This window comes from Sminthopsis crassicaudata, chromosome 3, assembly GCF_048593235.1.
Source record: "Sminthopsis crassicaudata isolate SCR6 chromosome 3, ASM4859323v1, whole genome shotgun sequence".
Taxonomy (NCBI): domain Eukaryota; kingdom Metazoa; phylum Chordata; class Mammalia; order Dasyuromorphia; family Dasyuridae; genus Sminthopsis; species Sminthopsis crassicaudata.
In genome coordinates this window covers 219,007,685-219,034,620 of record NC_133619.1, presented here as the reverse complement: position 1 = coordinate 219,034,620, position 26,936 = coordinate 219,007,685, and the positions used below count along the sequence as shown (strand labels likewise).

At 33.7% G+C, this 26,936-nt stretch overlaps 1 protein-coding gene across 1 annotated transcript in view; it reads left to right on the top strand.

Annotated features, from left to right (window-relative positions):
• Positions 1-25,841, top strand: part of PRPS2 (phosphoribosyl pyrophosphate synthetase 2) — a 34,455-nt gene extending 8,614 nt beyond the window's left edge. The window contains exons 2-7 of the mRNA XM_074300001.1: positions 4,504-4,687; positions 12,475-12,573; positions 13,420-13,544; positions 17,786-17,959; positions 22,246-22,405; positions 23,129-25,841. Coding sequence (XP_074156102.1) covers positions 4,504-4,687; positions 12,475-12,573; positions 13,420-13,544; positions 17,786-17,959; positions 22,246-22,405; positions 23,129-23,221 — 835 coding nt within the window. The 3' untranslated portion in view covers positions 23,222-25,841. The remainder of the gene's footprint in view (positions 1-4,503; positions 4,688-12,474; positions 12,574-13,419; positions 13,545-17,785; positions 17,960-22,245; positions 22,406-23,128) is intronic.
• The last annotated feature ends 1,095 nt before the right edge of the window (positions 25,842-26,936 follow it).

Below are 26,936 nucleotides of genomic sequence, written 5' to 3'. Positions count from 1 at the left end.
ATTTTTCTTAGGTACACAGAATTATCATCATGGACATGTAGCCCTAACATGAGAAAGGATATTAGTAGCCCATTGGTCCATCCCCTTCTTTTTTTTTTTTACACGTGAGGAAATTGAAGCCCATTCTTTGAACAGCACTCAAGGTCATATGTCACTTTTCACTATAACTTTTAATCAAAAGTTAGATTCTATGTGTGACTGATTTGTATTTGGTTGTGGTTTGTTTTTGTTTTTGTTTTTGTTTTAATCAAGAAGTGGTCTTGATGATCATGATAATAATGTCTTTTCTTCCTTGAATTAGTGATATTGTTGTTCTTATAAATAAGCTAGGGATTACAATATTGATTGATTGATTTGGGAAATCTCAGTGTAGTTAGTTAGAGGGTCTTTATGTCCCCAAGATGTCTAAATTTCCTACACCCCAGAACCAATAAACAAGGTAATGTATTCTCAGAGGAACTAAAATTAGGTCTTTGGATGCAAAAAGATGGTGCATCTAGTAGAAATACATGCATATTGTTTTGCTTTATGCTATACAGGTACCCATAGGTTTCGGTTATTATACTAATTGCAAAAAACTTATATTCAGTGTATGTAACTATAAATCTTTTTCTTAATTGGTCATTTCATTTACATAAAAGCTTGGAATATGTTCAAAGTTTTAAGGAAGTTTGTGGGAACTCTTAGTTTTCTGAGTATAGCTGTGATCCTGAGCAAGTGGAGTCTTTTAATAACTTTAGTGCCTTAGGCAACTCTTTAAGGCTAAACCCAGCCCTGGCCTTCTATTTGCTTTGGTAAGAGCTTTTTCATCTGAAATTCTCTTAACTAATGAAATCAGAGATAGGGAGTTGGGAAGGTAATGAATGACCTATTTCATTAATATGCAATACTTGAGATTAATTACATTTCTTTTTCTCTTTATAATTGGTCTATTATTTAATCAAACAAACCTTAAGAATCCACTATTTATCTTTGTAGTCCCACCTCCGCACCCTACCCCCAAAAAATGGTCTAGAGAAGAAAATGGAAGTGTCTTTGCCAAGAAAACCCAATGAAAAAGATAGACCATGGAGAGTTGGGCACACTGAATAATAAATTTATCTTTGCAGCCCCGTGCCTAGAAAAGCTCCTGCTTAATAAAATGCTTGTCAAATGAATTTTCTTCATGAGTATTTCATTTTTTACGAAGAAATCATGTCATCCAGTTTTCAAACAATAAACAACATAATAAAGTGCTGGATCAGAGATAGCTGGTGGACTAAAAGAAGTCAGATGACCTGTTTTTAGTTCTGTTTATTTGTTTAGGCATCTTACCCAATTTAATTAACTTCTAAGCCTCAGTTTCCTCATTTGGGGGGGGGGGGAAGCCAGAGAATACTAAATATATGACTTGCCTATCATGGATGAAGTTGTCACAAAGATCTAATGACAGTGGTTAAGAAAGCACTTTATAAACTGCAGATAGCTACAATATCAGATGAAAAGGCTTGGGACTGTCAGTGAGAACTGTATGCAATTCAGTTATGAAGTCAATTGCTAAGATGATGTCTTAGTTGCTACAACTGCTGTTTCAGTGGTTAATCAACTTAAATAGGCTTCCTTTTCTAGACCGTATAAATGTTACATTTATTATAGTGCTTTAAGTTCCACCAAGAGCTCTACCTATCTTATCTCATATGTTCCTATGAACAACTCAGATAGGTACCAGTGGTTCTATTTTCCATTTTTCCATTAGAGTTCTTTTGCTTTTCTTTGTATCCCCAGTGCTTGATATGATGACATTTAATAATTTAATAATTAGGGTTCAGAGCAGTTAAGTGATTTGTCTAAGTCACATAACTAGTGTGAATGAGGTAAAATTTGAACCGAGGTCTTCTCAATTTCCAGGCTTTTGACTGATCCATGTGTACTGATCCATGTATGTAATGTAAACAAACAATAATATTAACTTTATGATTAGGAGAAAATTCATATTTATAAGGATCTAAGTTTTTGGTTGCTTACTCTGAAACCACATGTGATGAATTTCATTTGTCCTTAATTTTTTTTTTAAATTTTTTTCAAATTAATTTTATAATTATAGCATTTTTTGACAGTACATATGCATAGGTAATTTTTTACAACCTTATCCCTTGTATTCCCTTCTGTTCCTAGTTTTTTCCCCTCCTTCCCTCCACCCCCTCCCCTAGATGGCAGGCATTCCCATACATATTAAGTATGTTGTAGTATATCCTAGACACAATATATATGTGCAGAACCTAATTTTTTTGTTATTGTTGTTGCAAAGGAAGAATTGGATTCGGAAGATAAAAATAACCTGGGAAGAAAAACAAAAAATGCAAACAGTTTACACTCATTTCCCAGTGTTCCTTCTCTGGGTGTAGCTGATTCTGTCCATCATTGATCAATTGGAACTAGATTAGATCTTCTCTTTCTCTCTCTCTCTCTTTTTTTTTTTTTTTTTAATAATTTTATAATGATTCTGTCCATCATTGATCAATTGGAATTGGATTAGCTCTTCTCTATGTTGAAGATATCCATTTCCATCAAAATACATCCTCATATAGTATTGTTGTTGAAGTGTATAATGATCTCCTGGTTCTGCTCATTTCATTCACCATCAGTTCATATAAGTCTCTCCAAGCCTCTCTGTATTCATCCTGTTGGTCATTTCTTACAGAACAATAATATTCCATAACATTCATATACCACAATTTACCCAACCATTCTCCAATTGATGGGCATCCATTCATTTTCCAGTTTCTAGCCACTAGAAAAAGGGCTGCCACAAACATTTTGGCACATACAGGTCCCTTTCCCTTCTTTAGTATTTCCTTGGGATATAAGCCCAGTAGTAGCACTGCTGGGTAGCACTGCTGGATCAAAGGGTATGCATAGTTTGATAACTTTTTGGGCATAATTCCAGATTGCTGTCCAGAATGGTTGGATTCTTTCACAACTCCACCAACAATGCATCAATGTCCCAGTTTTCCCACATCTCCTCCAACATTCATCATTATTTGTTCCTGTCATCTTAGCCAATCTAACAGGTGTATAGTGGTATTGAGTTGTCTTCATTTGCATTTTTCTGATCAATAGTGATTTGGAACACTCTTTCATATGAGTGGAAATAGTTTCAATTTCATCATCTGAAAATTGTTCATATCCTTTGAACATTTATCAATTGGAGAATGGCTTCATTTGTCCTTAATCTTATACTTTTTTAAAAAATTTTTTTTCTTTTTTTTATTCATTTTTCCAAATTATCCCCTCCCTCCCTCCACTCCCTCCCCCCGATGGCAAGTAATCCCATACATTTTACATGTGTTACAATATAACCTAGATACAATATATGTGTGTAAATACCATTTTCTTGTTGCACATTAATTATTAGCTTCCGAAGGTATAAGTAACCTGGGTAGATAGACAGTAGTGCTAACAATTTACATTCGCTTCCCAGTGTTCCTTCTCTGGGTGTAGTTATTTCTGTCCATCATTGATCAACTGGACGTGAGTTGGATCTTCTTTATGTTGAAGATTTCCACTTCCATCAGAATACATCCTCATACAGTATTGTTGTTGAAGTGTATAGTGATCTTCTGGTTCTGCTCATTTCACTCAGCAACAGTTGATTTAAGTCTCTCTAAGCCTCTCTGTATTCCTCCTGCTGGTCATTTCTTACAGAGCAATAATATTCCATAACCTTCATATACCATAATTTACCCAACCATTCTCCAGTTGATGGACATCCATTCAACTTCCAGTTTCTAGCTACAACAAAAAGAGCTGCCACAAACATTTTGGCACATACAGGTCCCTTTCCACTCTTTAGTATTTCTTTGGGATATAATCCCAATAACAGCAATGCTGGGTCAAAGGGTATGCACAGTTTGACAACTTTTTGGGCATAGTTCCAAATTGCTCTCCAGAATGGCTGGATTCTTTCACAACTCCACCAACAATGTATCAGTGTCCCAGTTTTCCCACATCCTCTCCAACATTCATCATTATTTGTTCCTGTCATCTTAGCCAATTTGACAGTTGTGTAGTGGTATCTCAGAGTTGTCTTAATTTGCATTTCTCTGATCAGTAGTGATTTGGAACACTCATATGAGTGGAAATAGTTTCAATTTCATCATCTGAGATTGTCTGTTCATATCCCTTGACCATTTATCAATTGGAGAATGGTTTGGTTTCCTATAAATCAGGGTCAGTTCTCTATATATTTTGGAAATGAGATCTTTGTCAGAACCTTTACTTTTAAAAATATTTTCCCAATTTGTTACTTCCCTTCTAATCTTGTTTGCATTAGTATTGTTTGTACAGAAACTTTTTAGTTTGATGTAATCAAAATCTTCTATTTTGTGATCAATAATGATCTCTAATTCTCCTCTGGTCATAAATTCCTTCCTAATCTTATACTTTTTTATTAATAACACCATTTGATGAATCTCTGCTCTCAAAAATTATTAGTAATAAAATAACATTCATCTTTCCTTTTAGTGTAGAAATTGGTGAAAGTGTGAGGGGAGAAGATGTCTACATCATCCAGAGTGGCTGTGGAGAAATCAATGATAACTTGATGGAACTTCTCATTATGATCAATGCTTGCAAAATTGCATCATCATCCCGGGTGACTGCAGTGATCCCATGTTTTCCTTATGCTCGACAAGATAAGAAAGACAAGGTAGGTGAGAGATGTGGTGCATTCCAAGCATCTTTTCAGGTTTTCTCCTTCACAAATTTCCATCAAAAATAGCCTTTGAAAACTATTTTGTAGCTTTTAGAAGAGATGGACTATTTTTGGTTCCTTTACCTTAAAAAAGATTTGTCTGCATCATTCTATCATTGAACGTTACATTACATTAATATTTTTAGAAAGAGAAAAGATATAGAGGGTTTATTTATACTCCTTCAACAGTGAATTTTAGTATACTTTTTTTTTTAAACTCCCTACCTCTTTTTCTTCCCCTAAAAAAGAGATTTTAAAATGACTGAATAATAGAATAACAGGGAACTAATTATTTATCAAGGCATCCTGGTACATTGTGAGACTGCCCTAAATGGCATGACAATACACATTGTGAGTTGAACTCTTTATCTCCCTTTAGCTTCCACCTCTTGGTTCTGGTTCTTTTCATCAAAATAACATTGGGTCTGCTCTATCACCCATATGTTTTTCTTTTAAATCTGTGAAAATATTTATAAACTTGTTACAACTTTCTTTCTTTTCACTGGACTAAACATCTTAAGATCTTTAAAATATTTCTGACATTGTTTTGAGACCTTCCAAGTCACCCTCCAGTGAATATCTACTCTGCCCAGATTCCTCCCTCATAGAAAATACTGGACACAATGTTCCTTTCACATACTTTCTGACTATGAATGTCGAGTGATTAGAATCTCCTTTGATGTAGTTTTGTTAAAATCTAAATTCAGTAACTTACATTTTTTCCTATTAAATAGCAACTCAACTTTTATGCAAACTAGAGATTTTTCCAGTCCAGTTTCTAAACTCTATTGTGTTAACCATGCTTTTCAGCTTTGAGGCTTGAGCAAGATCTGTGTCTTCATCCAGACTATCCCTTCCCCTCCTGTCATTTATTGTGTGTTGTAGCAACTCTGGCTTTCTCTTCCTTAGTCTGGTTTGTTGCATTACCCTTAGGGTGCTATTAGGGTCACCCCAGGGTAGCCTTTATCCCTGCTTCCATCCACTTGAATCCCTCATTTACTGTTCAAATTTGTTTTCTGGCTGCCAGTGACTTCAAAGCCATAGCCAAAAGGTTCTTCCTTGTTCCTACTCTTTCTTGCTCTCCCTTGCCTCCCCCAGGGGGTGTGGTGGATCCAGCTCAGAATTAACTGTTTTGATCTGTGTCCTTGTGTGGCATGACTTTTAAGTGAGCCTGTTTCTGGTATCACTGGCTGGGATCTTGAAGACCTTAAAAATTCATTCCTTGCTCTTAGAGGCATTGATTCTACAAACCTGGAGCCAAGAATGAGCAGGAGCTAAGGCAGGCTCCACTCTCTTTATAATTTTGGGACACTGAAAATCAGCTAGCTTCAGAACTCTGTAAGAAGACATTAGGGAGCAATCTGAACTCATAAGGTCATAGGCTCCATTCCCTTCACCAGCCACTGTCAGTTAACTCTTCCAAGCTCTCTGTGAGTCAAAAAATAGCTGAAATCTGGCCTCTTTAGTCTCAAAGCTCTTTAACATGTGATGAACTAACCAGAACCAGTTAATATGAAGTGGTCTAAAATAGTTGGTTTTTCTTTTTAATACATTTAGTGATTGCTGTCATTTTAAGAAATGTTATCATAGAATATAGCTACTTATCTGTTTCATTGTTATTATGTAACAAATGAAGACCAAATATATGTATGGACCAGCATATTTTTAAAGAACTCACTCGCCCAATATGCATTTGTTCCTCAGCAAGGTAGCATGCTGTGCAATTAAAGATTAAGATTAGAAATCCTATCACTATTTGAATGAATTTCAAAATAATTTTTTTTTTTTTTTTTTTTTTTTTTAAGTAAACCGTAATGCTTATTTTGGTCCTAGTTATACTTTGAGCTTTAGAATTCTTACTTACAAGTTTCATATTTGAGTGCTTTTGGTTTTCTTATTTCTGGATCATTAAAGCATCTTAATTTTGTTAGCCACTTTTCCTCTATAAAGCTAAATTTTACAAGAAAGTGTAGTGAAGAGAGGAAAAGTCTTAATTTTTGAATCCCAATTTAAATTTGGAATGAGGGGATTGTATAAAGCAAGGAAAAAATTAAGGTCAGGATGTCACCAGGGAAATATTGTAGTTATATCATCAATTATAAAATAATGTAAATAGCCTGTGCCTAGGTCACTGCTATAAATCCCATTATTTTGAATTTCAAAACCAGTTCACAATCTTTGATTGTGCTGTAGTCTCATACTGTGACTCAAAATTCTATGTGCTTTTGATTGAGTTATGTCAGTTAGTTATTTGAAAGCCACTATTTTTGGTTAATAGATATTTTTAACATACAAGCAGTTATGCTAAAGTCTATAGGAGGTACTGGAAAGTACAATAAGACCTTTTTGCCCTTAATTCAGAAGATATCGTCCATGTGAAATTGCTTATTAGACAACAGGTCAAGAAATGTCAGAAAAGTAAGTTCTTTATTAATTGTCTAATGAGTGATAGAGTTAATGTGTAGAATTCTGGGGAGCAAGAGATCATTTTCTGCTCAGGTAGAGGTGGAGTCCAAGGAAGAGGTAAGAGTTGAGCCTTCAAGAAATAATTGTTTTCATTTGGGGGAGAGGGGGGAGATAGGTAGAGACAATTTCCAGAGAAGAGAATGAGCACAAGGGTGATACAGGAGGAACTGGGAGAGATTTTCCATCAACAATAAGTTCAGTAGAAAGAGTAAAGAGAAATGATCGAAAAGAGTAGAGGACTGAAGCCAGACTTTGGATTTTAGGATAAATAGTATTTGAATCTTAAATTGGGCAGTTGAGAACTGATGAAAGACTTTGATAACTGTTTTATAGAATTTTAGGGAATTACTCTTAATTCCAATATGGCCTCTTACCCTTCTCCTTTTTCTTTCCCCCAAAAAACGATTTAATAGAGACGGTGTTTGCTAGTAAATTAATTATGGGATTGTCTCATCTTGACTCTCAGTTTTCTGTAAACGTGAAAAGTTTGGAATAGATTATCTCAAAAACTACATCAACCCCTTAAATTCTTTGATTCTAAAATTGTAATTAATGCTTAAAGGCTGTTGTAAGAGCTTTATTATTTTCTCAAGCCTAATTTACCATTATTTTCTAGTCTTTACATTTTTCCCAACACTATAACTCCCCTAACTTCACTTTCTTTGAAAGTTGTTTTTCATTCTGTTTATGGAATTACAGACAAATTACCTTTGCAACTCCTGAGTGAGTTTTGCCTTTTTATCTCAATCCATTTACTCCATGATTTCCATCTTTTGCCACTAGATGGTGCTTAACTATTAGGATGGGGGGAGGCAGTCTCATATTCCTATTCTGTAAATAGGTTATTTCTTAGAACAAGGTTTGATTTCTATGTGAGCAAAAGAATTTCATTTACTAAGAATTAAGCTCTTGAAGGAATTTGAACAAATAAGGTACTTTTCAGCAGTACTGCTAAACTTAATTCTATAGTGAATGAAGAAGTTATCTTAAATGTTATTTGGTTCTGTTAATGATTTGATCAAAGACAGCTATTAAAGACTGTTGTTATAGTGTTTTGTTAGGAAAAAACATTTTTTAAAAAGGACTAATATAATTAACAAATCTTTTCTGATTTTGGTATTGCTTATAACTTCTTTTTGAGAAGAAATTACTCATAGTTTAAAATGTATTGTCCTAAACCATTTTTAAAAATTTTAGCTTATTTTTAAACATAATCTTTTATCTACATCTCATTTTTATAAAGCATTTGTTACTTTTTACAAACATACATAGGAAGTTACAGCTGAAAGGACTGCTAGAATTTCTAAATATGTGCTGCTCAGCAGGCTGTCTGATCTACTTTTATGAATTCTAAATTTTATATCCCACAGCACCTGCTGCAAATCTTTACCCTCCTTTTCAGTGTCCTTCCACTTATAACAGGTAGCTTTTTATGGAATGATTGTGTCTATCTGACATGAGCTGCTGCCTCTCTTTTCTTTCCTTCAAAGCTCAGAATTTCTGAGATTTATTAGCAACTCTTTCTCCCATTTTCAATCTTGATCTTATTTCTTCCTCCTCCGTGGCCTTCCCTCAACAGTTAACTTTTCTCTTTGATATTCTTATTCTTTCTTGCATGTCATGATATCACCTCCCTGCCGCCATGGTCCTCTTCCTGGATGAAGAACAAACAACCACAACAACCCATCCAGTTATCACTTCCTGGAAGCAAGCTAGCCACTGGCACCTAGTAACTTAAAACTTAGACTCTGTGCTAATGTCTAGTGATACAAACACTATTAAAAAGTAAGATGATCCCTGCCCTCAAGGAAGTTATATTTGTGAGACAACACTGTTTCCTATAGATTTTGTTTCCTGAGATTTATTATCTCTTTAATCTCTCGTCTCTTTTCCCAAATAATTGTTTGTGTTTGTGTGTGATAAATCCCTCTGGCACTTTGGTGAAACCTATAGACCCCCTTTCAGAATAATATTTAAAATATGGGAAAATCTTTGATTACAAAGCAAACCAATTATTTAAATACCAAAATTTGTAAAGGGGGGGGGGGACTCGAAATAATCAAGGTTAAGAATCTTTGCTCTACTTAAATTACTTATTACTGATTGCCTAGTCACTTAATGGGTTTTTTCTCCCCAGGTTACTGTTTTTTTTTTTTCCCCTTCCACTTCTTGCTTTTGCTTCAGACATAGTTCATTTCACTACTCCCTTCTGGGTACCTTCTCCTCCCTAGATGTTAGAGGTAATTTATTTTCTGGATTCTCTCATCTCTCTAATCACTGCTTCTCTGGTTGCTCATCTTATGCCTTCATAATTCTGATGTTTCCTAAGAGTCTGTCTGAGTTTTCCACTAATGTGATAATGTGTAGACCTCTTTTCTAAGCTCACATTTTCAGGTAGATCCAGGGTTAACATTACTTATATATCCCCCATGTACCTAAAAATCAACATCCCCACACTTAAGTTATATTGTCTTTACTCAAAAACTTAGTCTTTACTAGCTGCTGTTTATGACACCACCATTCACCTAGTCTTTCATGTTTTTAATAAAGGTATTTTTCTTTTTATCCAGTCTCATGCCAAATCCTTACCATTCTACCTCTAGGAAGCTTCTTTTACATTCATCCTCTGTTCTTTTCTAATTCTCACCATCCTTGTTTAGACTCTCATTACTCTCCAGTTTGTCTGCATTTCAGAGTACAAGAGAAAAATAATGGTTCAAACAGAATAAAGAGATAGCTACAATTTCTCATCTAAGCAGCCAACAAGCATCTACTTTGTGCCAGATTTTAGCTCTAAAAACCAGACAAATAAACAAAAAAACCCAGTTCCTTCCTTCAAGAAGTTTATATAGAGTTGGGGCTGGAGTACCAATAACATGTATGTGTGTGTGTGTATATATATATATGTATATATATATATATGTAAATACAAAATTTATATAAATAGTTCTTCGATTTTATAGATGGTTCTTCGATTTTTCTACCCTGTCTCCTCAAATAACATGTGCAGACCCACAAAATGACAGAACCCAGAAATGTCAAGCTCCGCTGCTTTTAAGCATTTTTAAAAATGACTTATGGATCAGATTCATTACATATTTTTGTCCTATATCCTAGAATGACATGACTCAGCCTTTAGATTTGCAAAGAAAAATAGTAGCTATTCAGAAATTCTCCGACACTAATATTAATGTTTAATCTATTCCTAAAATCCAAATTTTATAAACTTACTAGTTTCCTCAATTTCCATTTCTTCTTACTCTCATCCTTTGTCCTTTGAGCCACAGCTAGTTAGGTTGAATTCTTCACAACAGCAGCTTATGTTTGTTTCTATGACAAATAACTAGAATAACTCAGTTTTCTACAAAAGCAGTCTGTAGTGCCAATTTCATAAGTATTTTATCACTAGTTACTTCAATTATGTTTTCCAACTCTGCTTACTCACATATTCTTTTTTTTTTCTTTTAGAAATTTGGATGTTTTTGTTTTTTACAACAGTCACTGCTCTGTCCAACCTATCTTTATTTGTAACAAAAAATATTCTTAAAAAAGAAACAAAAAAAACTTCAGTAAAAACTTAAGCAACATATCAAGTAAATCCTGACAGTATCTTCTATCCATAGTTCACTTTTGTAAAGAAGAAAGAAAAGTATTTTCTCAACTCTAAAGGAATGTTCCTTTATATTGGGGGTACCACAGTTTGGTTAGCCATATGTTGATAGGTAGTTGTATTGCCATCTTGTCCCTTGTTCCTCTGTATCTTGCAAGATATTACTAAATAGTGTGCGTGTGTGTATTCCAGACCTTTCTTTCTCACAGATATTATTCACATAGATTCCCTTACTTTCTTTTTCGCATTTTGCAAGGTGACTTTTGACCTCATCACAATTGAAACTACTCTCTCAAAGTTCTTTCTTGGGCCTTTTCCTTTCCATACCCCTGCTCTTGGTGATCATTCCCATGAATTTAAATCTGTTCCAATGGATTCAGTGAGCATCTCAATCTAAGTCACTTCCAGATTTGTCAGTCCTAGTCTCTGAGTTCCAGTCCTTTATACCTAGTTTCCTATTAGATATTTCATAGGCATTTCAAACTCATTACAAAACTGAATTCATTGTCTTTTTCCCAAAATTTTACACATTTCTATTTAGGGTGCCATTATTCTTACACTCTTTCTGGTTTATAATGTTCATGGTTTATTTTCTTGCTCTCTTTCACCCCATATATCCCATTAGTTGCCAGATCTTGGCCCTAGGCTCTCCCTACTCCAATCCATTCTCCTCATAGCCACAAAAGTGATTTTCTTTTAAGTACATCTCATTCCTCAATGCAATAAACTAATGATGGCTCCCTGTTGGCTTTAAAATGGTTTATAAACTTCTCTGCTTGGCTCTAAGCTCTTTGCATCTTGTACCCAGCCTATCCTTTCAGATTCATTTTATATTGCTCTCTTCCCTGAACTCTGTGGTCCATACAAACTGGCTTACTCTCTGGTCATCACATATAGCACTCCTATATCCTGTTTTTGTGCTGTTGCACAGATTATTTCTTATGCACTGAATATGTGTCCTTTTGCACCAGGCTAATTCTCCCCACTCACCCCCTTTTCATCTGCTATTGTGCTTCTTCCCTAACTACCTTGATATTTCCAAAAAGTGCTTCCACTGCTTTCATGAGGCCTATTTTCTATTCCTTCCCTTTGGTCTTTACATCCTTCTGGAATGGAATGAAGGACCAGATGTAGTAGTAAGAACCATTAATGAGTTCAATATTTTTTACCATAAGCATATCAACAGCCTGATGATAGCATTTCTCCATAGTTTTCCTCATCTTTTCGATGACATTAGACTAAAGTGATTTCTATATGATCTGTACTCTTTGGCATTAAGTTAAAATTATTTAAAGTAAATATCCAATTATATATTTTAGAAATTGGTCCTATATGTTGGAAATTATTAAGTAGAAAAAAGCTTTGTTTGTTTTTTAGCTAAGTTATTCTAGAGTTTCATAATAAAATATTTAAAGGAGTACATCAATCATATGGAAAAGTTCCTGATAGAAATTTTGGTTAATAGAACAGCAGTACCTTAAAATTCCTTTTTATAAATATTATATATCTGCTTTCCTGTAACTGATTTTGTCTGATTTTAGAATTTGCAGCCGAGGAGAGTCAGATTCCTTATGATTCCTTCCTTTTCACTGTTGTGAAATTATATATATATATATATATATATATATATATTTTTTTTTTTTTTTTTTTTTTTTTTTTTTTTTAGAGTCGGGCTCCAATTTCTGCAAAACTTGTGGCCAATATGCTTTCAGTGGCTGGCGCTGATCATATCATTACGATGGATCTCCATGCTTCTCAGATACAGGTATTATCTATGATTGGACATTTCACTACCTTGCATGAATAGGTGGCTATTTTAAGTTCAGATAATTTTTTAAAAAAGAATTGTTACTGTGCAAGGAAAATAAATAGATGGGATTCTAATTTGGGGTTTTTTTCCCTTAGATCCTAAAACATTCTGTGAATCTTTTCTCCTTTGGAGAGTGGCATTTTAACTTTAAAGTTAGCTTTTTTTCATCTCCCATGAATTTAGGCTAGCTATGAATAGATTGCTAATCACAAACTTACAGAACCACTGTTTATATATATATATATATATATAATATATCTCAATACCAGATTCTAGATGGCTTGGGATTTTCTTAGGAGTAGTATTTCCTCTGCCAGTAGAAACTATAAGCTTCTTTAAAATTAATTACCATCCTTTTGATGATGGAACTTTTTGAACTTCTAGATTAGCCAGCATTCTAAAGGCCTATTATTTATCATGGAACTCACTGACTACTCAGTTTTTATGTAGCCCTTCCAGAGGCATCAATAAATGATGTTTTGTTCAAATAAAATAATTTTCATGAAGTGGGGACTCAACTTTAACTGAAGATGAAGTATCAGAATAGGATCTGATTACAAGATGCATTCTTGATATCTTTTTATATGATAATGCGATTTCACCAGCAAAAGAAATTCCTTGAACAGATATAGATCTTCTCTTTGATCCTTACAGACTCAGAGACTTCCCTAGAAATTAGTGGTGTAAATGATTTGCTCCAGGTCATGTAGCCAGTCCTATGGTAGTTTTTTGAACTCCAGATCTTCCTTTACAGGGAATCTGGGTCCTATTAATTCCTTTAATTTTTCACTCTCATCACAGGGGTTTTTTGACATTCCGGTGGATAACTTGTATGCAGAACCTGCAGTCTTGCAATGGATTCGAGAAAATATTGCAGAATGGAGGAATTGTATCATTGTGTCCCCAGATGCTGGTGGAGCTAAAAGGTAGTATGGAAGGGGTATATCCAACCTCCTACAGTTTAATTGTAATCTTCAGTGATTTTTTAACTCTAGGATGACTTCCCTTGCCATTTCAGAGAACCATCTCATACAACATAGTATATTTTTAAAGACAAAAAAAAAAAAAAAGATAACATCAATATTTTGGAAAAGTCTGAAAACAATACAGTTCCTGTAGACTCTCCATGATAGAATAAGTTGAAGGTGTCCTTACATGTTTTGTTTTGTTTTTTTGTCATGCTTGATATTTTAGATACAGTTCTTTACTAAAAAGCTATAGTTTTTGTTATGTAATTTTGCTTATTTAAAAACCAGTCTGAGTTCATGGCTTTATCTTTACATTTAAACTTCTTCCCAATTTCTCTTTGAATTTGCCTGTTTTTCCCCCTCTACTCCCAAAACTTTTGAAAAAGTTTCATATTAAGTTACACTTTTGAGCATTGCAATTTTATTTTTTTTATTGTTATTATTTTTTTTAAAGATACTCTTGTGATTTCTTTTTTTTTTTTTTTTTTAATAGCTTTTTATTTTTTTATTTTTTTCCTGAGGCTGGGGTTAAGTGACTTGCCCAGGGTCACACAGCTAGGAAGTGTTAAAGTGTTTGAGACCAGATTTGAACTTGGGTCCTCCTGAATTCAAGGCTGGTGCTCTATCCACTGCTCCACCTAGCTGCCCCTAAATAGCTTTTTATTTACAAGATATATGCATGGGTAATTTTTCAGCATTGACAATTGCAAAACTTTTGTTTCAACTTTTCCCCTTCTTCCCCTCATCCCTTCCCCCAGATGGCAGGTTGACCAATACATGTTAAATATGTTAAAATATAACTTAAATACAATATATGTATACATGAGTTATTTTGCTGTGCAAAAAGAATCAGACTTTGAAATAATGTACAATTAGCCTGTGAAGGAAATCAAAAATGCAGGTGGACAAAAATAGAGGAATCAGAAACTCTATGTAGTGGTTTATAGTCATCTAGAGTTCTTTCACTGGGTGTAGCTGGTTCAATTCATTACTGTTCTATTGGAACTGATTTGGTTCATCTCATTGTTGAAGAGGGCCACATCCATCAGAATTGATCATCATATGGTATTGTTGTTGAAGTATATAATGATCTCCTGGTCCGAGCATTGCAATTTTCTAAACACTATAAAATAAAATAAAAACTGGCTTAGGAATGAGCTCTGGTTTTATGGTTGAAATCTTGGAAAAGTCTATAAAACTCTCTGAGACTCAGTTTCTCAACTGGAAAAAGAGGAAATTGGATTAAATGATCCATAAGGACCCTTTTATTCTAAATGTGTGATTACTTTTTTAATCCAAATTATTTTCCTTTAGAAAATAAGTTTCTAAACATTCAGCAATCGTGTCAACATAAGAGAAGGGCATTGTTTGTGTTGGGGGGAGTTATTTTTCTCTTTTCTATCCCATATTTTAAAATTTTTGAAGAATGAATTTTTTAAAGTTCCATATAGACCTTTAAAGATAACCCATTCTAAAAATATTTTTGTTTTAGAATACAGGTGAAAGAAAGTATTGAAATACTACTTTTTTAAAAGCCTAATGTCTATTTTTGGTGAATGTGTGAGTATAAGAGTTGGATTATAAGGAAAGCTAAATGCTATAGAATGTACACTTTTGAATTGTGCTAGAGAAGACTTTTGAATTTGGAATACAAGGATTTACAAGAGATCAATGTTGAAAACTATCTTTGCGTTTATTTTGAAAAATACAAGGCTATTATTAAAAAAGAAAAAGAGATGACTTTTGAGAGTTCCTTAGACAGCAAGGAAATCAATCAGTTAATTGAAAGATCAAATATGAAGCTGAAACTTAAATGCTTTGGTCATATAACAAGAAGATGGGTCTCCCTGAAAAAAATCCTGATGTTGGGCAAGATTGAAGACAGAAAGAAAAAAAGGAGGGCAGAAGATAAGAAGGGTGTAGATGACATGGAAACAATGAATATAAATTTAGACAAACTTTAGGAGACAGTAGAATTTAGTAGGGCCTCCCTTATTATGTTCCATGAGAGCACAAAGAGTCAAATACTAAAGAACAACAAAAGTCAATAAGGGCTAATAAGGTTATTTCTTAGTTGATTTATAATGATAGTCTTCCTTAGAGAGCTGCCTAAATCAAACAATATTCTGAAGTTTATTATTTTGGAAAGAGTAACTCAAAAACTCGTGCTGAATATTTGGAATCAGCAGAAACCTAAAATAGAAAAATAGAATTTGCAGCCATATTTCAATTAATCTATTAAATTATGGGAGTTGGGGAAAGGGAATTTCCACGGAAATTAGACTTTATTTTTGCTATCTAGTTTTTTGGGCTATTTGATTTTACAGAAGTATTCTTATTAGCTATTGTATTTCCATGTTTCTTTAATAAACTTGCTAATCCCTATCACATTTAAATCAGTTAGGAGGATGAGTGCTGCTAGACACTGTCTGCTACATCATTGCTACATTGACAGATTTGGTCCTTTTTAAGTTCAAGTTTCCTTGGTGAAGAGATGAAGGGATTTACAGATGATTTCTAAGATTCCTTCCACTTCTTAAATCTTTGAACTTGTGATATTCCTGAAGCGTAGGTCTGTCAATTCTTTTACCCAATTCAAGAAGCTTCAGTGGCTTCAGGTTGCCAGAAAAATAAAATAAAAGTTCATGTTTTCCACTTAAAGCTCTTTATCATCCCTCTTTCTAAGCTGATTATATATTCTCTTCTCCCTAACCCCTTCCCATACCCATACCTTCTGCACTGTAACTAACCTGTTTAATTTCCTCTTGCCATGCCTTTGTATAGGCTGCACCCCATTCTTGGATATTCTCATCTCCACTCTTGAGACCTCTGCTTAGTCCTTTTATAGCTCCCCTTCAAGTATTTCCTCCTTTTGTTTGAATATTCTTCAGTTGTTGGTGCAGCCTTCCCTCAAAATCTTAGAATTAACTTGTCTTTATGTAGATCCTGGCTTTCATTTACCCATTTGTGAACATGTCATATCAATCAAATAGAATATAATCTTCCTGAGGACAGATAATATTTTTTGACTTTATATTCCAGAATCTAGCACAATGGCCTATGGCCATAATAGGTGGTTAATGAATTTTTGTTGATTCTTGCTACTAAGTTTCCTTATAATATCAACAAGGAAAGAGAAGTGGGAGCTCTTAGAGCAAAATTGAATCTCCATAAAGGCAAATAATTCTTTTAAATAATTTTTTCTCTTCTTCATGTTCTCGTCATATAAAAGCCCTTTAGTATAGGAGGCCATTGAATGTTATTAATTTTAGACAATTCATGGTTGGTAAGGATTTTTCTTTTAAAAAGCCAGTTTAACACTTTGCTTATCTGGGAACCCTCAACTATTTGAAACTCTGCTTATATTACAGAAATAAGTTATTTAAGGCCCCTGAGTAGTTAAAATAGTTGTCACAAAATGTATGTGCCAAAAACTCATAAATTTTGCTCAGAATAGAAACTTTTCCCAAAAATGAAATTTGAGACATCTTTCTAACAAGTTTGATTATATAATTTTCCAGCCTTTAGCAAGTTAGAAATAGCTAGGGAAGGAGCATGTATGAATTTATTTGTCTGTCTGTGTCTGTGTTTTGGGGGCATTGGAAGAGGATGGAAATGCTACTGGAGAGAAACAAAAACACTGTCAATAGCAAAAAAAAAAAAAAGAGAGAGAGAGAGAGAGAGAGAGAGAGAGAGAGAGAGAGAGAGAGAGAGAGAGAGAGAGAGAGAGAGAGAGAGAGAGAGAGAGGACACAACCTAGAAGACTGATTTAAGTCAGAAAATATAGCAATAGATATATCTCTTCTTTTCTCAGAGAGGTGAGGAACTATGAGTAGAATGGTGCAAATATTATTTGGGAGCTAGGAAAAGGAAATGTATTCAGAAATGAATGTGATGTAAAGTAAAAAAGGCATTAATTTTTTTTAAAGGTTGGTGTAAAGGCATTCTCTTGAGTAAAGTGAAACAAAAAGCCTTTGAGTGACATTTGATACTTGACCTCCAAATAAATAGATGAGTTGTTCCAAGTGTTCTGAATAGCATAAACACCACCACCACTCCCACCATACACATTTTTATCATATTTGTACAGCCCACATTTTTTCTATTCTTTCTTGATTTGAGTAGAATTATGAACTGGATTTTTAAAGAGCCTTTATTTGAATGTCCTTAACCCATTACCTGTTTTTTCCTTCTTATAGAGTGACATCAATTGCTGACAGATTGAATGTGGAGTTTGCTTTGATTCACAAAGAAAGAAAGAAGGCAAACGAGGTGGACAGGATGGTTTTGGTTGGTGATGTGAAGGATCGTGTAGCCATCCTTGTGGATGACATGGCAGACACCTGTGGCACTATATGCCATGCTGCAGATAAGTAAGTATGAATTTTAGAAATCAAGATATGAAATAGAAACTTTGCATGTTAGTATTTTTAAAAGCTCCATTTCTTATGCTATTCATTTGTTCATAGATTAACAGTGTTGAACCCACAGGAAATATTGTGGGCTGTTTCATTTCTGTTACAATATGTTTTGTCTTTTTTTTTTTTTTTTTTTTTTTTTTTTTTTTTTAAGACATACCCACACCTGGACTTTCAGTAGTTCTTAATTATGCTCTTCTCAAACTAAAAACAAATGAAACTCAGACTCTTTCCAATTCCTTCCCTTCTCCCCCAGATTTATCATATAAAAATAAAATATTACCTACTTCATCTCCCACCTCAATGGGAATCTTTTATATTATCCTTGAATAGTATTTACTCATCTTCTACTTGAAAATTATTGCTTCCCAGCTCAGTCTACTTCATTTTCAGACACTTTATGATAATTGAAATCTGTTTCATTATGACATTACAATCTCTAATATGATATCACTACTACCAGTTGTCTCCAAATTGATTAAAATCACACCTAGAATAACAGGCTTCCCCCATACCTCAGCAAAACAAGTAGCAAAATGTGCAAAGAATGGTTTAAGAGAAAAGAAAAAAAAAGGAATAATTTTTTTTTCAATCTGTAAAACTAACCAATACACCTCCCAAAAAATCTGATGTAATATGCAGTATTCCACATCTGAAGGACTCTCTTTTGCAAAGAATGTGTCTTCTTTGATCTCTTCTGTAGGACTGAGCTTGTGAAATGTAATTTTGCAGCAGTGATCTTCGATTGAATCTATTGTCAACCTATTTTAAAACATGATAAATTAACATTTTTTTATCATTATTAAAGCTTTTTATTTACCAACATATGCATGGGTAATTTTACATTGATCCTTGCAAAACCTTCTGTTCCAAATTTTCCCCTTCTTGCCTCCTCCCCATGCTCTAGAATGGCAGGTAGTCCAATACATGTTAAATATATGTTAAAACAAATATATGTATACATATTTATATACTTATCTTGCTGCACAAGAAAAATTGGATTAAGAAGGAAGGGGAAAAAAACCTGAGAAAGACCACAAAATGCAAGCAAACAACAACAGAAAGAGTGAAAATGCTATGTTGTGGTTCATACTCAGTTCCCACGGTCCTCTCTGAGTGCAGATGGCTCTCTTCATCACTGAACAATTGAAACTGGTTTGAATCGACTCATTGTTAAAGAGAGCCACGTCTATTAGAATTGATCATCGTATAGTCTTCTGTTGTTGCCATGTATGATTTCCTGGTCCTGCTCATTTCATTCAGCATCACTTCATGTAAATCTCTCCAGGCCTTTCTGAAATCATCCTGTTGGTCATTTCTTACAGAACAATAATATTCCATAACATTCATATACCATAATTTATTCAGCCATTCTCCAGTTGATGGGCATTCATTCAGTTTCTAGTTTTCTAGCCTCTGTAAAAAGGGCTACCACACACGTTTTTACAAATATGGGGTCCTTTTACCTCTTTTAAAATCACTTTGGGATATAGGCCCAATAGAAACATTGCTGGGTCGAAGATTATGCACAGTTTAATAATTTTTTTGAGTATAATTCCAAATTGCTCTCCAGAATGGTTTGATCCATTCACAGCTCTACCAACGATGTATCAGTGTCCCTAGTTTTCCCATATCTTTTCCTGTAATCTTAGCCAATCTGAGAGGTGTGTAGTGATATCTCAGAGTTGTCTTAATTTGCATTTCTCTGATCAATAGTGATTTAGAGCACCTTTTCATATGACTAGAAATAGTTTCAGTTTCTTCATCTGAAAATTATCTGTTCATATCCTTTGACCAGGTAAATTAACTTCTTAATCTCTTTTTTGATCTTGTCAGTTTCTATGGGTTCAGTTATCTCTATGCAAATGATTCCCAAAATTACTTATTCAGCCATAGTCTCCTGAACTGTAATTCCAAATCATCTATTGCCTATTAGAAATTTCCAAATAGATGTTCATTAGGCATTTCAAGCCCTTTGTGTTCAAAACACAATACATTATCTTTTGCTCAAAACCCAGCCTTCTTCCTAACTACATTTTTCTATTGAGGATACTGTCATCATCTCAGTAACTCAGGTTGACAGCCTTACTATAAGTTCCATTCTCATTCATCTTCCCTATCCAATTAGTTGCCAAATTTTGTTAAATCTGCCATGTTTAGAGTTCTACTGTCAAAGCATAACTCATATCCATTATCTTATTCCACCTAGTTAAGGTCCTCATCATCTCTTGTCTGGACTACTGCAGGAGACTTTTAATTGCTATCTCAATTGTCTTCCTTTTATAATTCATCCTCAACAAAACTGCAAACCTAGGGGTCTGACCATATCACAACTTTGTAAATACAGACTTTTCCATTTAGCATTTAAAGCTCTCCACAGTCTGATTCCTGTCTAATAAGCCTCTCTTCATGCACCCAGTGTTCCAATCAATTACTGCTTCTCTCTGATACCCCATCGAGTTTCTATCCTGGACCTCTTTTCCCATTCCTGGAATGCATCCCCTTTTCCCTTCCCTGTCTTCCTTTAAAGCTTAGCCGAAGCACTACTTTCTCCATTGGCATCTCATTGCCCTCAGCTATTATGTTCCTTCTCTGTTGTCTCCTCCCAAAAAAATTACCTCAGATTTACTTTGTTGCAATACCTATATGTTACTCAAGAATGTATACTCAGGGATTGGTTGATTTGATCCCTATCTCTGTGCCCCATAGATTAATGACATATTTTCTCTGTTCACTTATTAATAGGAGATTTCACTGTCATTATGGCTCTTTGCCCTCACTCAAATGCTCACCCCCACTCCCATACTTTCCTTCCTTTGGCTTGTGGATTTCCACCTCCAATTTTAATATGCAGGACTGTGGTCCCTACCTAATTAGTTACTTTTGAATTAGGTGGCACCCTCCTTGTAACAGCCCAAGTGTGACTACAACCTCCCTTGAATGATGCAGAGGTTTAACTGCTGCAGTATATCTTGTGCCCTGACTAGGAGAAAAAAGTTCAAGGATGAAAGTGGGGTGGTCACATCTCTCAACATTTCCTAATAAAAGCAGCTTGAGTTAATTGGGTAATGATTGAGTACTTGATAAGTATTTGCTCTGTGTTTAGCACTGAACTGTGTAATAAAAAAATAGTTGCTCTTCTCAGGGAATTTACATTGTTAGTTAAAAAAAAAAAGATATGGCCTATAAGACACTTGAAAAAAGACTATAAAATGAAGTACAAATAATGTCATAGTAATGACTAATGTAAATTCCATTTTCCTTTTGACTTATAAATTAAATTAAAGATCCCATCCTCATGGAGAAAACACAATTCATCCCCAAGTTCAAAGCACAATAAAAATCAAACTTGAATGTGAATGTAGTAAATCTTAACCCACTTCAAGGATGAGTGGTTTTATTTCTTCCCCTAGTGAAGATCACTTAACTCTCCTCTATCCCTTTGTCTATCATTTTTGTGAATTTCCAACATTCCTCCAGTGCATTGCCCAATATCCAACTTGGTGGTACAGTTTAAGAAGCCAACAGCATTCCACTGAGAGATATTTAGTTTCATTTCTCCATATATTGCATTCATAAGTTCTTTCTCTATTTCTTTTTTCAGGTATATTTTCTTTTAAAATCTTAGGCTGTTACATCTTAGGAGATTCAACTTGCATTTTATGTCTAATTTTTTAAAAATTCAATTGCCTTAGCTAAGGTCATTTAGTAGTTGTTAAAGAGCTGCCCTTCAGAATCAAGAGAACCAAGGCAGCTAGTTAGTGTAGTGGATAGAGTATCAGCCCAAAGTCAGGAGGACCTGAATTCAAATTTGGCCTCAGATACTTAGCATTTCCTGGCTGTGTGACCCTGGGTAAGTCACTTAATCCCAATTGACTCAGCAAAAAAAAAAAAAAAAAAAAAAAAAGGAATCAAGAGGACTTCTGACCTACTCAGGACCTTATTTAAGCTTTCAGTGTTTTTGGTCAGTCTCTTAAGACTACAAGTTGTAGAGCTAGGTACCAATCTATATGGACTAGAAACCTCCCCATATTGAAAACATCATAGGTCTGGGGGTTTGTTGTTTTTGTTTTTTGTTTTTTTTTAATGTGTCCTTTAAGATTTAAATTTTTTTATGTAGGACTGTAATCTTCCAAATAGTAATAAAGCTGTCTCATCAAAAGGGGGGGGGGGGAAATGCTAACATGATTCATGATGGTGTATGTGTTTTGTTTTGTTTTTTTCCTCCTGACATTCTATAGGTTACTTTCTGCAGGAGCCACCAAAGTTTATGCTATTCTGACTCATGGAATCTTCTCTGGACCAGCTATTTCCAGGATTAATAATGCTGCATTTGAGGCTGTGGTAGTCACAAATACAATTCCACAAGAGGACAAAATGAAGCACTGCTCTAAAATCCAGGTATAGTAGAAAGAGTCTTGGTTTTGGAATCAGAAGACCTTAATTCAAAATCAGTTTTTATTCTTAACTTGTTTGATCTTCACCAAATCATTTATTTTCTTAAGTCTTAGTGTGGGGAAGAGGAAATAATTAGTCAGTTCCTTTCCTCTTCAGTTTTTTAGTCCCATCTTAAAAACTGTATGATTTCTGATCACTTCTTGGAAGAATGAACATTCACTGAATCATTTAAAATTTTTCTTGACTATTTAAAACCTAATATTATTACTATTCCTACAGCAACAGATTATTAGGTTGTAATATATACTTGTGTTCTGTGAGGAAGAACATTTCTCATCTTTAGATTCATGGTAAAATTGAGTTGACCTAGGAGAGAAGAATGTTCTTTTTTTTTTTTTTTTTTTTTAGTAAATAGAAGTAAAATCTTACTAGCTTCCATACAAATTTAGTTTTAGTGTTAAGACTATGATTTCCCTGTGCTCTTCCCCCTTTCCCCAAAAAAGCTCTTAGCTCTTAAAAACTATGTACAAATTTAATGTTAACAATCAGCATCATTAGGGAATTTAATTAAAGTAGAAAGTATTAAAAAATAAAGTAAGGAAACCATTTTTAAAAGATTTTCTTATATCCCCTAAAGAGACCTATATTAATAGGCCTTCTTATTTTAAAGTAAACCTGATTCTTTGATTGCCCTCATCTTTTTTCTGTTTCTTTTTTGCTGTTTAGGTTATTGACATTTCAATGATATTGGCTGAAGCCATACGGAGAACACACAATGGTGAATCTGTGTCTTACCTGTTCAGTCATGTTCCATTATAACTCCAGGTCATGGCCTTCCTATAGGCTGTGTACAGCCAGTCTGTTTTTGTTTTAATTATTGGGACTCGACAGTATGACAATTAATGTTTATTAAAGCTTCAATTGTGTGTGCTTTGAGATTCTTTTTTTTTTTTTTCTCCTCTCCTGAACCCTCTTAACTCCTCTCCTCTGCAGCCCTCCTTTCCCCCCCTTTTTAATGAATTGGCTTGTATGGGAAATGTCAGTATTTCCCTACTTGTCCTGTACTCTTACATTACATTGGAGCTGCAATTGTAAGAGTGTAATTACATTTCAGAAGATTTTTAATTTTATATATCTGAGTTTGTCAGAGGTAACCCTGTATTAAAGCATTTCATGTACTTTTATTTAATAAAAATGCCTGTGGGCATTTGGGTAAAACCCCTGCTATATAGAATTAGATCTTTTATTCAGAATAAACATTATTTTAGAGAATTGTAGAATACTTTGAATGTTGACCTTTTTTTGTTAGAGTTCAGATTAATTTCTAGGACTTTACCTACTTTAAACAAAGTTTTGATCAGCTTATTGATTATTGACGCATTGCTGATAGAAGCTTATAGTCAAATCAGTTAAGGACAACATAGTGTAAATGAATGTAGTTTTGTGTATCACATTTAAGTTGGCTGCCATAGTGCTGTGAATTTCTGTTCATTTCTGAAAATTTTTTCTATGTCAGAATATTCCAAAATTATTTCTGGCATTAGAATTATTAAGAATTTTCTGGATATAATCTTTGTCAGACTCTAATCTCTAAATTAACTGGTCTGACAAATTCTGACTAGTGCATTACAAATTGAAAAAGGAAATTGCACAAAAAAATCCTAACTCTTTAAAAATGCACACTCCATTCTTTCTTATAGTATAGTTTAGTTTGCAACGTTTGCTTTTAATTTTTCTTTCTTTTGCAGCCAAGAAAAATTGACATTTCAATGATTGGATTCTGAATCATTGGGACTTTCACATTATTAAACATAGAGTAATGTATACTTATACTTGATTAAAGCAACATTTAGGGCTTAAATCCACTAAACTTATTCAAGTCTTTTAATTTTTCTTTGACTTGAGTAAAGTTTAGAATCATCAGGATTGTTAAGTGTATGTTTATATAATGCCTCTTTCCCTTTTTTGTGGTTAGTGTACTTGTGTTTTTGTAGTCTAAAATAGTTAAACATCTCCAGCAAAGTTAAAACATTTTACCTACAAGGCAGTAATAAAGGAAATCTGGAAAAAAGTATTTGCAAATAAATATTAAATGTTTGATTAGAATGATACCTGATTATTCTCAAGAGTGTCAGTTAAAGAACTCATTAAAATCATATTTTTTTTACATTTTTGGCTTATGCCATTTTTTTTTTTTCAGAAGTGAAAGGAAACAATATTAATACAGCGCCACCTTTTCTTCTCTCCCTCCCTCCCCCTGAAAATCCTGAACATTATCTGGTCTTGTTTCTTAATGCACTTAGGCTAGATAATAAGTCTGTGTAATTCAGACCCAAAAAAAGTTATATACGGTTATGCAGACCAACTTTAATGGCAAAGAATGCCATTTTCCCATCATTTAGTTGAAAATAACCCAACTTTATTATCTTTTTTTTTTAAATAGTATTATTTAAAATTTAAAGCATTGAAAGAATTTTATTTTAGGTTAGTAGGCCTAAAAATAATAATTTACCTGACATTTCAATTGTTGACATCAGTCTTACTGCATCTTTCTATGCAGTAAAATAGTTTCTAAAAATAATTCTAAAGTAATCTGGCAGGAAATCTATGCAATACAGTTTAAATGGGCAGATCCATAAACTGATAGTTTGATAGCATTGACTTTCTGATTTCTGAGTTTATCTAATATGTTAAAAGAAGGGACCAAATACATTATTTTGATTACTTAAACAAGGTATTCCAAAATATTTAATGCAATTGTTTATGTCTATTGTTGGAGTGCAGTGGTATTAGTATATCTACCATGCAGAATACTTGAAACCAACCCATTGAAATGAAAATGTTCGGAACTGATTTTATCCTCTAGCACAAAACAGGATGAAATCTATATAACTAACCCACTCTGATGAGGAATTATTGTTTTATCTTCTATTTAACATTTTTGTTTTTGCTGGGTTTTTTAAAGTAAATTTATGATGATAAATATGGCTGTGTTTACATATATACAAGTAGAATCAGATGCACGTGAAAGATCAATTAGTCCGTAAAGATTGCCTCAAAAGAAAACATTGGTATTTTTAGGTTTCCTGTTTTCTGTGGGACTATTTAGATTTGGCCCATAGTAGATGAAATAACTAGTCTTACATTTACATTCAGTTCTGCTACATGCATGCAGAATCAGTTTATATCACTTTCCAAATAATATATCTAAGGAACCATGATCATACCAAAGTTGCTCTCCCCAAAACTGTCAAATCAGTAAGTATTTATACCATATCTTTCCTTTATTAGCTATTATAAATGTCCAAGAATTGTATTGTTTGTGGTGCTTGTGTTGATCAGGTTACTGTTACAAAATGAATTTCCTGTTATTTCCTCTAATATTGTACTCAAGTATTTTCAATAAAATTATGTTGCAAATTGCTCCTTTTATAAGACATTTTTATGGTTCTGGAGTCTTATTAAAGCTTAGGCAATGCCCTGTTTTCTCTTATCGCTACCCCTCTACCCCCAAATTGTCCTTTCTTTAAAACAAGAGTTGCAAAAAAAAAAAAAAAAAAAAGCCAATTTCCCAGCGCTAGAAGACATCCATGGAAAGCCTGCCATTAATTAAATTGACATGATGATATACTTCAAGAATTTGAGCCTTTGTTTCACTTGCTCTCCTGATGAGTCTTTATTAGTGAATTAATTAGTTAAGTGAATGAACAACAGAGTCAAATTCAACAATTATATTTAACCCTCTTATCTTGCATTATCTCTGTTTACTCCTTCATTCTTGAATTGCTTTAATTCTGCTTTTGGATTGTTTCACCTTTGTAGAATCCTAAAACTTGCCTTGTTGAAATCTTGTTGTATTTCCCATTTAAATGTGAAAGCACACTGGATCAAATTATAGACTTTAGGGCTGGAAGAATCCAAAGAGATTATCTAATCTAACTTCTTTTGTTATTATTTTTTTAACTAATATGAATTTTTGCCCCTATACCTCTCTTCCCCAAATTGGGTTGAAGGAAAGGGAAAAGAAAAACAATCTTTGTAACATATGCGTATTCAAGCAAAACAAATAAATGACTACATTACTCATGTAGCATGTGTATCTCATTCAGCAACTTCAATGCCATCATTTCCTCCCATCATTGCCTTGAGATTCTTATTGGTCAAAATTTTTTTAAAAGTCTTTCAAAGCTATTTATTATTTAAATACTATTGTATAGATTATTCATTTGCTTCTATTCATTTGATTCTTTTTTTGTAGTACAATAGCATTAATATTCTGCACATTCATATACTGCAATTTGCTTAACTACCCTCTAGTTGATGGGTACCACCATGTTTTTGGTTCTTCCCCCAAAAAAAAAGAAGTTACTTTTTTTTTTTAAACATATAGGTCTTTTTCATGATTGCACATGCATAACCTATATTGAATTGTTTACCATCTTAGGGAAGAAGGAAGAGAGAGAATCTGGAACTTTAAAAAAAAAAAAAACTTTTTACATGCAATTGAATGAGTAAAAATTTTCTTTTTACAAAA